This window comes from Octopus sinensis, linkage group LG6 (genome assembly GCF_006345805.1).
Source record: "Octopus sinensis linkage group LG6, ASM634580v1, whole genome shotgun sequence".
In the NCBI taxonomy this organism is placed as follows: domain Eukaryota; kingdom Metazoa; phylum Mollusca; class Cephalopoda; order Octopoda; family Octopodidae; genus Octopus; species Octopus sinensis.
This window is the reverse complement of record NC_043002.1, coordinates 56,217,506-56,230,005: the sequence shown is the minus strand read 5'-3', so window position 1 is coordinate 56,230,005 and position 12,500 is coordinate 56,217,506. Positions and strand designations below refer to the sequence as shown.

The 12,500-nt window shown below is 42.1% G+C and overlaps 1 protein-coding gene across 1 annotated transcript in view; it reads right to left on the bottom strand.

Moving 5' to 3' along the window:
* Positions 1 to 11,765, bottom strand: part of LOC115212826 (zinc finger protein 277) — a 49,929-nt gene extending 38,164 nt beyond the window's left edge. The window contains exons 1-3 of the mRNA XM_029781596.2: positions 11,665 to 11,765; positions 9,754 to 10,018; positions 3,425 to 3,516 (exon numbers count right to left, since the gene is read on the bottom strand). Coding sequence (XP_029637456.1) covers positions 3,425 to 3,516; positions 9,754 to 10,018; positions 11,665 to 11,683 — 376 coding nt within the window. The 5' untranslated portion in view covers positions 11,684 to 11,765. The remainder of the gene's footprint in view (positions 1 to 3,424; positions 3,517 to 9,753; positions 10,019 to 11,664) is intronic.
* Positions 11,766 to 12,500: the final 735 nt, after the last annotated feature.

The window sequence follows — 12,500 nt, the reverse complement described above, 5'->3', positions numbered from 1 at the left end:
ATGAAGGTAGGAGTTGACAGTTCAACAGGATCTAACAAATTGGAGGATTGTCTTTTGCTCCAATATCTACTTTAGCAAGTTTCTACAGTTGGATGCCCTTCCTAATATTAATTACAATATGTATGTATATATGTGTGTATGAGAAAAACGGACATTAAATGATAATGATGACGATGATGTAGGCTATATTGCCTGATATTACCCATGGTGGCCAAAGTATACTTCCCAAAATAACCTGTCATATGATGGATAACTCTCTAATGTTGTCCAGATATCACCCATAACATGAAATATGCTTTCCAAACACATGGTTCTGTGTTCAGTCCCACTGTGTAGCACCTTGGGCAAGTGTCTCCTACTTTTGCCTCATGCTGACCAAAGCCTTGTGAATGGATTTGTTAGATGGAAACTGAAAGAACCTCATCATGTGTGTGTATGTGTGTGTGTATGTTTGTCCTCCACCACTGCTTCACAACCGGTGTTGATTGCTTATACCCCTGTAACTTAGTGGTTCAGCAAAAGAGAATGATAGAATAAGAACCATAGTTAAAAAAATAAGTACTGGGGTTGATTAATTTAACTAAAAATTCTTCAAGGTGGTGCCCCAGCATGGCCACAGTCTAATGACTGAAACAAGTGAAAGATAAAGATGTATGAAAGGATTTAGAAAACATCCCACCAAAACCAGTACAGCTTAACTCACATTAGAAATCAGAAAAACCAACCAAATTCTTATAAGCTACCACCTACATCCTTCCCCTGTGTACCTTAAATCTCTCAACTGGCACAAAGCCACATCCTTTTAACCCTTTTTGTTACCATATTTCTGTTGAGATGATCTATCATCATCATCATCATCATCATTGTTTAACGTCCGCTTTCCATGCTAACATGGGTTGGACAATTTTGTCTGAGCGCTGGCGAACCAGATGGTTGCACCAGGCTCCAATCTTGATTTGGCAGAGTTTCTACAGCTGGATGCCCTTCCTAACGTCAACCACTCCGAGAGTGTAGTGGGTGCTTTTTACGTGCCACCGGCACAGGGGCCAGTTAGGTGGTACTGGCAACGACCTTGCTCGAATCCTTTTACACATGCTACCAGCACAGGTGCCAGTAAGGCGACTTTGGTAATGATCACGCTTGAATGGTGCCCTTTTATGTGCCACTGGCACAGAAGCTAGTTGGCTGCTCTGGCAACGATTATGCTTGGATGGTGCTCTTGCACCCTACTAGCAGTAATGATCATGCTTGAATGGTGCCCTTTAAGTGCCACTGGCACGGAAGCCGATTAATTGCTCTGTCAATGATCACGCTCGTATGGTGCTCTTTGCACCCTGCCTGCACGGACGCCAGTCATCGAATTTGATTTTGATTTTGCTTTTGATTGATTTGATTTCACTTACCTCAACAGGTCTTCGCAAGCAGAGTTTTAGTGTCCAAAGAAGGAAAAGGTTACGCATAAGTGGGCTGGTTACGCCCCTGGCATAGGCCATGAGATTAAGGTTTCATTAGGCTTGCCTGGTCTTCCCACGCACGGTATATTTCCAAAGGTCTCGGTCACTAGTCATTTCCTTGGTGAGGCCTAAACTTCGAAGGTCGTGCTTCACCACTTCTTCCTAGGTCTTCCTGGGTCTACCTCTTTCACAGGTTCCCTCAACCGCTAGGGTGTGGCACTTTTTCACGCAGCTGTCCTCGTCCATTCTTGCCACATGACCATACCAGCACAGTCGTCTCTCTTGCACATCACATCTGATGCTTCTTAGGTCCAACTTTTTTCTCAAGGTACTTACACTCTGTCGAGTATGCACACTGACATCACACATTCATTGGATCATACTGGCTTCATTCCTTGCGAGCTTACGCATGTCCTCAGCAGTCACAGCCCATGTTTCACTGCCATGTAGCATGGCTGTTCGTACACATGCATCATACAGTCTACCTTTTACTCTGAGTGAGAGGCCCTTTGTCGCCAGCAGAGGTAAGAGCTCTCTGAACTTTGCCCAAGCTATTCTTATTCTAGCAACTACACTTTCAGCGCACCCACCTCCGCTACTGACTTAGTCCCCTAGGTAACAGAAGCTATCAACTACTTCTAGTTTTTCTCCCTGGAATGTGGCGGAAGTTGGTCTCTGCACATTTTCAGTGTTTATTGCACCCGAGCATCTGCCACATACAGAAACTTTCTTCCCAGTTAGCCTCCCTTTGATATTACTGCACCTCTTATGTGTCCATAGCTTACACTGGGTACATCTGTATTTCTTTTAATTAATTTTAAATGTAACAAAGAATTTAGTAACATAACTTAGTTATCATTAAGCTGGTGTTAGGAACATAAATTGTGACTAAGATTTGGTGGAAGATTTTAATTCAGAACTTTTGAAAACAAAACATTTTTACTACAGAGCCAGAGCCGGTTTCAGCCAGGTTGGTATCAAAAGGGTTATATGCTGAAGTGTTAATCTCCCAACCTGCACAAAGACACTACAGTACTTCTCCATCTCCCAGCTGAGGGCTTCTTGTCTTGCAATTTACAAAGCACCAGTGCTAATGCCACATAAAGAGCACCCAGTGCACTCTTTAACTGTTTTGTTACCATATTTCTGTTGAGTTGCTCTGTGTTTCTTTCAATTCATTTTAAATATAACAAAGAATTTACTAAAATAGCTTAGTTATCATGAAGCTAGTGTTAGGAACATAAATTGTGAATAAAGTTTGGTGGAAGATTTTAATTCAGAACTTTTGTAAACAAGACATTTGTACTACAGAAGCAGGAGTGGTTTCAGCTGGGTTGATATCAAAAGGGTTAATACTATTCCTCCATTCCCAGGTGAGGAGATTTTGTTTTGCAAGGTACTTGGTGGCTCTATTGGTGATGGTGCTATGTAAAATGCACCTGTGCACGTACCACATAAAAAGCACCCAGTCCACTCTGTAAAGTGGTTGGCATTTGAAAGGGCATCCAGGTGCAGAAACCAAGCTACAACAGATGACTGGAGCTTGGTGCAATTCCTGGCCTTGTCAGCTCCTGCCAAAACATCTAACCCATGCTGACATGGAAAACAGACATGATGATGATGCCAAGAGCTTTATTTCCATAAAATGTTAACTTGGAAATTATAAACAAAAATCAAGGGTTTTAAGTTCTTCCTGCAACTCCAGTCCAACAGAACCAGTTGGTATAGAGGCAAGCCATAGGAGGTCAAAACAAAACGGAGCTAAACTTTGGCCACCTGAGAGAACAGGAGGCAAGTCTTCAGAAGAGGGAAATGTATAGAATTGATGGTAGACAGGTGAGCTGGGTGAGTGGAGGTAAATGGAGAGGAATGGAAAGCTCCCTCGTTAACTCGGCCAGGTGAAATCATTCCCCCACTGCTCAAAGACATTAAAGAAAAAAGAAACAAATATTGATGGAAGATTCACTTACCAATATCTGATTCCTTGCTATTGAGTACAATGGTGGAGCAGAAGTCTGTGATTGGATGACCTTTCATTCGTTTCTTCCAGTAAAGAATATATCTGTAAAAGATGGATAACTATATAGGTGCAGGCATGGCTGTGTGGTAAGAAGTTTGCTCTCCAACCACTTGGTTCTAGATTCAGTCCCACAGCATGGCACCTTTGGCAAGTGTCTTCTACTATAGCTCCAGGTTGACCAAAGTCTTGTGAGAGAATTTGACAGACAAAATTGAAAAAATCCAGTTACACACACACAATGAGTTAAAAAACATATAAATGCACAAACAAGAAACAGACATGGTCACAAACTCCTCATCAGTTATTAAGGTCAGCAAGTCAAATGCTGATATATATATATATATATATATACACATACACATATATATTTATGTGTGAGTGTGTGTTATTGTGCTTGTATTTGTTCTTCCCTACCACCATTTGTCAACCAGTGTTGGTGTGTTTACGTCCCTGTAATTTAGCTGTTTGCCAAAAAGAGACCAACAGAATAAGCACCAGGCTTAAAAAAAGTACTGAGGTTAATTCATCATCATCGTTTAATGTCCGTTTTCCATGCTGGCATGGGTTGGATGGTTTGACTGGGTCTGGAAAGCCAGGAGGCTGCATCAGGCTCCACTCTAATCTGGCAGTATTTCTACAGCTGGATGCCCTTCCTTATGCCAACCACTCAGAGTGTAGTGGATGGTTTTTATGTGCCACTGGCACAGGGGCCTAAGTAGCTGGCATCAAGGTGTCAGAGAAGTTGACTAAAAATGCTTTAAGGCAGTGCTCCAGCATGGCCACAGTCTTATGAACGAAACAAGATAAAAGATATTCAAATTAATAATGGCCAACTCAAAAGAGTTTGTTGGCAACCAACTGAAGAGTTGTTGGTCCCTAGGATAGTGGAGTGCTAGGGACCAGCAACCCTTCACAGGTCCTTGGCACTGTGTTGCACCAGGGTCCAAGACAACACTCAACAGGCTAAGTCCACCTTGCTCTAAGTTGGCAACAGAGGTGGAATTAACTGTTGTAGGCAGTAATGTCATTGTTTTGTTTTGTGTGTGGAAGGGCATCCAGCTGCAGAAACTTTGCCAGATCAGATTGGAGCCTGGTGCAGCCTTCTGGTTTGCCAGTCCTCAGTCAAACCATCCAACCCATGCCAGCATGGAAAGCAGATGTTAAACGACAACGATAATGGTGTGTATGAGGACACTGAATATCATGGAGAAGATGACAAGAGACTAGAATGACTGGTGATACAGTGGTCTCACAAATACTCAGCCGTCTCAGCAAAACTGAGATCCAGTAGTGCCACGTTTACGTGTGTGTGTGTGTGTATATGTATATATCATCATCATCATCATCATTTAATGACTGTTGTCCATGCTGGCATGGGTTGGCAAGCTGGGGAGCTTACCCAGGTTCCAGTCTGACTTGGCATGATTTCTACTGCTGGATCCTGGATGTCCTTCTTAATGCCAACCATTTTACAGGGTGTGCTGGGTGATTTTAACATGGCACTGCACAGTCGCTTTTACGTGATGCTGCATGGGTGCATTTATGTGGTGTCACACAGGTGCCTTTATGTGGTGCTGCACAGGTGCTTTTAAATGGTTCCACATGAGATTTTTTACATGGCACCACCACCACCACCACACACACACACACATACACAAGTGAGTGGACAAGCGAAAGAAAGGGTCACTCAACACATTTAGTAGGAGTTAATAACAGTTTGATTTGGCTTTGTGCAACTTAAAAGTTTTGTGGGTTCGTAAAACGAACCTAACTCTTTAGGTTTACATAACCAAAAGGAGAAAGTTCAAGATGGCTACTGCAGATTCAGCTGCCATTGGTCATGACAGGTCACATGGTGTCGTTGATCTTAGCATTCATATCAAAATATAGATATTCTAATCTATGTTTTAGGACCACATGGTTGGACAGGAAATTGGTGGTGCCTCATTGTCAAGGGAATAAAGAAAGAATTGTAGCGATACCAGTTGCCAGAATGTGTCTGCTGTGCATGTGTTGGCAGCAGCAGCACTGTGTATATGTGCCTGGGTGTGAATGTGTATAAGTTCTGTGTATATGTATATGTGCAATGGTATCTGCTGTATGCATGCATGTGTTTTTCCATGCATGTACGAGTGTGTGTGCATATAATAATAATAATAATAATAATAATAATAATTGTGTACAGTGCTCAGGTGCACTACAACTCATCTAAAGTGTATATATAATCAGGTGAAGTTTCGGCGGATTTCGGAAAGCATGAGGGCCTTAAAGGATGCAGTGTCATGGCAGTCAACAACTGACGCAGGCAGTTTATTCCATGCTTCAGCAACTCTGAGCGTGAAAAAATGTTTCCGAAAGTCATGGGAGCTGTATTGTTTTCTGACTTTGTAGGCATGTCCACGTGTGTTAGACACATGGAGATCAAAAAGGTGTTCAGTGTTGTTGTTGGTGAGGTGGTTGATAACTTTGTGGGTGTTTACCAAGTCCGTCGCCAAACGCCGGAGCTTCAGTGAATCCATGCCCAGGGAAACAAGGCGCTCAGAATATGGTAGGTGTCTGATGGAGGGTATGCGTTTGGTTGCACGTCTCTGGACAGATTCCAGGAGGTCAATGTTCTGAGCAAGATAGGGATTCCAAACTGATGATGCGAATTCCAAGTGTGGTCGTACCATAGCTGTATACAGTTTTAAATAGATGGCTGGAGAGCGGCTAACAAAAGACCTGCTGAGTGATGCCAAGACACCCTCGGCCTTCCTGACAATCTTAGAGATATGCTTTGACCAACGCAGATCACTGCTGACAGTGATGCCTAGGTCACGCTCGCAAGAGGATTTCTTGATATTAGTGTTGTGGAGGGAGTATGTGAACGCAGGGTTTTTTCTCCCAAAATGCATGGTGGTACACTTGTCCACAGCCAGTTTCAGTTGCCAGTCTGTGATCCATTGCTGCATTGTGTCTAGGTCTGATTGCAGGAAAGAGTTGTAGACATCAGGATCTGTCCTCTTGATTTCAAGGTACAGCTTGATGTTGTCTGCATATTTCAATACTGTGGCATTCTTTAAATTGGCATCTATGTCGTTAATGTATGCCACAAACAAGAGGGGGCCAAGGACAGATCCCTGTGGTACACCCGATGACATCTCATATGGTGTAGAGTGCTGTCCTAGAACTGTGACTACCTCCTTTCGGCTGAGGATGAAAGATTTCAACCAGTTAAAAAGGTCATCCCCCACACCCATTGCAGAGAGTTTCACCATAAGCCTTTTGTGTGGCACAGAGTTGAAAGCCTTAGCAAAGTCAAGGTAGACAACATCCACCCATGAGCCACTGTCAGTAATCTGAGTAATGTCCTCAAGGAACTCGACAAGCTGGTCACTGCAGCTGGAGTTAGGGACAAATCCATATTGTGAGGGTCGGATGAGACTGTGAGAGCTCCAGAAGTTCCAGAGTGTTTCTCTGACACACGATTCCATCAGTTTTGCAATACAGCTAGTGAGACTGACTGGGCGATAGTTGACAGGTGATGTGCGGTCGCCCTTTTTGAACAGAGGAATGACACTGGCAGTTTTCCACTGCTCCGGAGTAGCACCATTGTTGAGACAGTACTGGAAGAAAATAGAAAGCTGGTGTAAAAGGAAGTGCCTGCCACGTTTGAGAAGCAGGTATGTAACTCCATCGAGACCAGGGGAGGCATAGTTGCGCTTATTTTGAAGGTGACGTCGCAGCATTGCAGGTGTAAATTCCATAGTTGTTATGGAGTTTGCTGTTAGTGATGGTGAAGATGGTACATTTTGACTTTCAACAGTGAATATGTTTGCATAGCACTCGGCAATGAGTTCTGCGCATTCCTTGGGGTCGTCAGTGATCTGGTTTGTGTGAGGGTTGCGAAGAGGGCCCACTGGAGAGTGAGGTCTCTGCTTTGAGTGCACATATTTCCAGAAAACCTTGCTGTCAGGATTGGCTGCTATGCACTGTTCAAATTCAAGCACTGCTTTTTTTGTCACTTGCTTGAGATGGTTGGAGGATTTATTCCGCTTCTTCCTGTTGGTGTCTGATTTATGCAACCTGTATTCCCGTTCAGCAGTCTGACGTTCCCTCCTGGCAAGTCGGACCGCTGAAGTTTCCCAAATTGCCCTTTTGGGGCGGTTCTTCTTTTTTTGTTTACGTGGCACTGATGCTGCACATGCTGCCCATATTGAGTCCAGGATACTCTGGAGTATAGTATTCACATCTCCAGAGTTGTAGAATTCACGCCAGTTTGGGTGCTGTAGTTCAGTGTGGTACAGGTTCCAATCTGCTCTCTTCCAATCGAAGGAAGCAGATTGGAGATGGTTCAGGTTTTTGTTGCCCGCAAGAGCCAGATTGGCGATGATCATAGCATGATCAGTCACCTAGAGGTTCCTCCGTAGTGCAATTGATAACCGCTTCAGGAGTTGTGGTGAAGAGCAGGTCCAAGGTGTTGTCGCCTCTTGTTGGAGAGGTGACTACTTGTGACCAGTTTGAGTCCAGCACAAGCTCAACAAAATCGTTTGCACTCTGTGGCCAATGGAAGGTCTCCCAATCGATCTCAGGATGATTGAAATCGCCTGCAATAAACACATAAGTGGCTGTTTTCCTGGCAGCAGCTCGGAGGACATTGCAAAGCTGTGTGTCCCGATGGTAACTTGGGGGACGATAAACAACGCCAAGCAGGAGTGTTGACATGGTCATACGCACGTCACAGAAAAAAACTTCTTCTTGTGATTCGTTCAAATCGGCACAAGGAATTACCAAAAAATTTGAACGAATGTAGACCATCACACCACCACCACGGCGGTTAGTGCGGTCCTTACGGAAGAGGTTGTACCCCGTAATGTTGAAAACCCCATCACAGAGTAAGGAATGCGCCCATGTTTCCGTGACAGTGATGAAGTCAGGGTCAACACTTCTGACGTAGGCGTTGAACAAATGTATTTTGTTGCATAAACTGCATATGAATATGTCTGGTACATGTGTACGTGCATATCACTGTATTTATGTGTCTGTGCGTGCGAGTCTGCAAGGGAAGACATGGTACAAACTGGAGAAAAATGATCTTCGAATGTTGAGCCTGGCAGAGATGACAACAAAAGATGAACATGATTAGCGATTTGCTGTGCTTGAAAAAAACCCATCTATCGAAATAAAACCACAGCCATAAAGACATTTTCTTTACGTCCAGGTTCCTACACACAATCAATCCCCGACTAACCCCTTTCCCACATTCCACCTTCCTAACCCCCCTTCCCATTGGTGTTCATCACTTGCCATATCCCTCTCCCTTCTAATCACCCACCTGCATGCCATACAATTCTATTGAATCTCTTCCCCAACAACATATCCTCCAACCTCCCCACCTCCCCTTGAAATCTTGTGAACTTACCCACCCACTCCACCCTATTCAACCCTTGGTTCCACTTCTATACATCCTTATCTCTGTAACTTGAGCATACCCCCGTCACAGCTCTCTCTCTTTTCAGTGGAGGTGGCCAGGTATTTCCTCTAAAGCAAGGCACCTATTTCTGACCCCCTATTATACCTTAATCTCTCTTAACCTGGTACAAAGCAATCCCTCTCAATACTGTTCCCACTACTCAGTCAAGTTACTTGGTGACCTTGTTTGTGCTGGTGCCACATAAAAAGCCCCTAGTACACCATTCTGTAAAGGGGTTGGCATTAGGAAGGGCACCCAGCTCTAGAAAGCCTATCAGGACAATTAACCCCTCTCCAATATATTAAGTTTTAAATCATCATCTGTTGTCCTCAGGGGGTAAATGTCCTAGACTCCTAGAAAGCATGTTAAAGCAGCTAGCAGCACAGTCATCTGATTTAGCTTCCTGTCAAACCATCCAACTCATACCAATAAGGAAAGGAAACATCAAATGGTTATATCATCATCATCATCGTTTAATGTCTGCTTTCCAGTCAGGTGGTACTGGCAATGGCCACGCTCAAATGGTACTTTTTATGTGCCACCTGCACAGGAGCTAATTCACTTTGGTGAGTGAAAAAAGCACCTCCTTCTGAGTGTTATTAACACACACATATACGTAGTACTCTCAAGTAGATAATGGTGTACTCTCCTAAGATGCAAGGTTGATCCCAATGAAATCTGAACTCAAATTGTAAGAGGATATAACAAAATACTGCAAAATGGTTTTTTGTGTCTTGCTCTGCCAGTTCTGCCACTCCACCCTTCTTCCTCCTTTTTGCCATCTCTAATGAGGAATTTTGAAGAGAAGAAAGAGAAAAGAAACTTACTTTTTTAAGTTGGCAATTAATTTAACATCTGCAACGACAAGTTTGTGAGAGATGATCAAGTGTCGAAGTAACGAGTCCTTGTCTTGTGAAATGTTGACAGTGTAAGTACAGAAAATACAAGAACAAAGATCCTCTGATGTCTGTGACTGACTGGCTTCATCCTCTACTGACAACGTGTCTTGCTTGTTGTCATCTGTGTCATCAACAGCATTACTATCAGGAAGGGTTAAACACAATGTTTCAAGAACTGGTAGCTCACCAATCTCTAGGGAGAACAAAGAAACAATTCTGTTAATGATTATCATAACCGACACAACAGACATTATTATTATTAGTATTATGCCTTCCTCCCCCCAATCTCTAAACACATCCCATCACCCTCTTATGAAACATTCCTCTCTATTATTTATATTCACCCTCCCCACTGTACCTTGTGGGTATGTCCCTGGTACATCTCTGCCACCATTTATTTCTTTATATATTTCTTTCTAACTACCTCTTCTCTCTCCTTTCTTTTCCTACTAGGGTAGCCAAGTATCTCCTCTACAGTAAGACACCTATCTCTATCCCTCTATTATAATTTAAACTCTCAACAGGCACAAATCCACCTCCCTCATCACTCCCTCTTCCAGACAAGGGACCTTTGTCTTGCAAGTTACTTGATGACCCCTGTGGGATCCAATTAAAAACCAAACTTGGAAATGGATTGTGTCTGCATTGGCTGTGGTGCACACATTGTGCCCAAATATCTCCAAACTGTTGTCAAAGTATTACCTATTAATACCAAAGCTCAATAATTATGAAAATTTTCAATTTTTTAACTTATACACAGTTCATGTAACACAGCTAAAGGAATTTTGTGACTTTGAGTGGAATACATAAAAAAAAAATTAACAACATGGTAATACCAAATTTTGTCAATACTACAAGCATTTAAAATAGATATTCTTCACATTTTTGTTGGTTTGAAATATTACTTTTATGTACACCAAATGGGAATATATTGCCTCAGATGGTCACATTTGGAAATCTAACAGGAAAAGTATAATGACAGTTGCTTTTGATAAGACGCTACAGAGGAGGAGGTGGTTGAAGATTCTACTTCCTTAACCCTTCCAGGAATAGTGAGTGAAGAACACCAGAATAGACAGCTCAGCCTTGCCTTTTCAACAAAGAGATTCTGGCCACGGAAAAGGTCAATGTCACAATGTAAAACCTAAATACAAACACAGAAGAAGGAAAAAACTGTGAAAGGTTTTACTGTGTAAAGGCCTTATTGAGAAAACTCGAAGAAAAACGACGAAAGTATGGAAAAAGCGAAGAAAAAAGTTTTAAAGTTTTAAAACGAAAAATGTCAGTAGTGCCGGCTTCCACACTCCTGGTGCCGGTTTTAACTCTGAAAATTATGGTAAGCCAACAAATAGTGTCTGTTTGCAATTATTTATCAACGGAAAGCTTCACTAATTTCCTCGGAATCTATTGAATTCGATATTAAAATATATAGTCTACTTTAACGAGTTTGAATGAACAAATCGCTTACAATACTATATATTAACTGAGAAATAAAATGATAACAAATTAAACGGAGTTTTTTTGGGTTTTCTTTTTTAATAGCTTTCACAACTTTATGGGGAAAGAAGAAAAGATAAGAAATTGGCGAGAAAAAAGGTACCGATTGGAAATTTTGGGGAGAAAAATTCTTTCGGAATCGTATTTTCCGTTGTATGAAGCAAGAATACTGAATAATGAAAGAAAAAACAGCAGCTACTGCTGTACCGTTTCTCTTCCCAATGAGGTAGAGATAACTATTCTAACACTTCAAGAATTATTATAAGTTGTAAATGGTAAAATAGTTTTCTTTTCATTTGTTTCTTCTTTTTACCACGCTGAGAAAACAATTGGACTACAAACCTTCACCGCAAGAAGCCATGACATACGGTGACAATATTGTAGTTATCCCTCTTAAATAATCTTCCGAGCAGACCTGGATGGAAGCGAGAAGGAAATAGATTTAATTTGCTAAAACGAGAGAATTAATAGAAAGAAAACTTTCGATCTTCTCGTATAAAATTTAACGGAAGGACGGAAAATAATTAGTTTTCATCATTGCTAGAATTATGGTGTAAGCGGATACAAATCCCTTAGTTTATGATATTAGCAATCGATAAGGATTGGTGTTAAGGATAAAGTAAGGTATATTGATAAGTAATTTTTAATTTACTTACAGAATCACAAATTTTGGAAGAGGGGATGTTGTTGATTTAATCCACCTCCGTAATAAATTGATATTTGATCGATCAGAGAAGAAGGAAAGATAAATTTGATACCTATGAGATTTCAACTTATGACATATGTAATATGGCAAAGTATGTTGAAGTTGAAGAGAGCTTGGCCACCCCATAGCCACTAAGCAGAGAAAGATCTGCCTCCCTTCTCTGCTAAAGGAAGGTGGTGCATCACTCATTGCTATACACTCAACAGACAGCTGTATTTGTTTTACACGAGACAGCAGCTGCTCCACACAAACTTACAAGTCTAGTGCAAGGGCACTGAACAATTGCATGCAGGATGGTTTCATCCCCTTGCATGCATCTTCTGCAGATTCAGCTGTTGGCACTTCCATGCTTGAAGAGCTTGTCTTGAACAGATAATGCTTCCCCATTGCTGTAGCACTGCCATGCCAAAGACTTTTGGACTTTGACCTGAAAGTCTTCCAGAAGAGACCACTTGGATTGTCAATGCTGAGA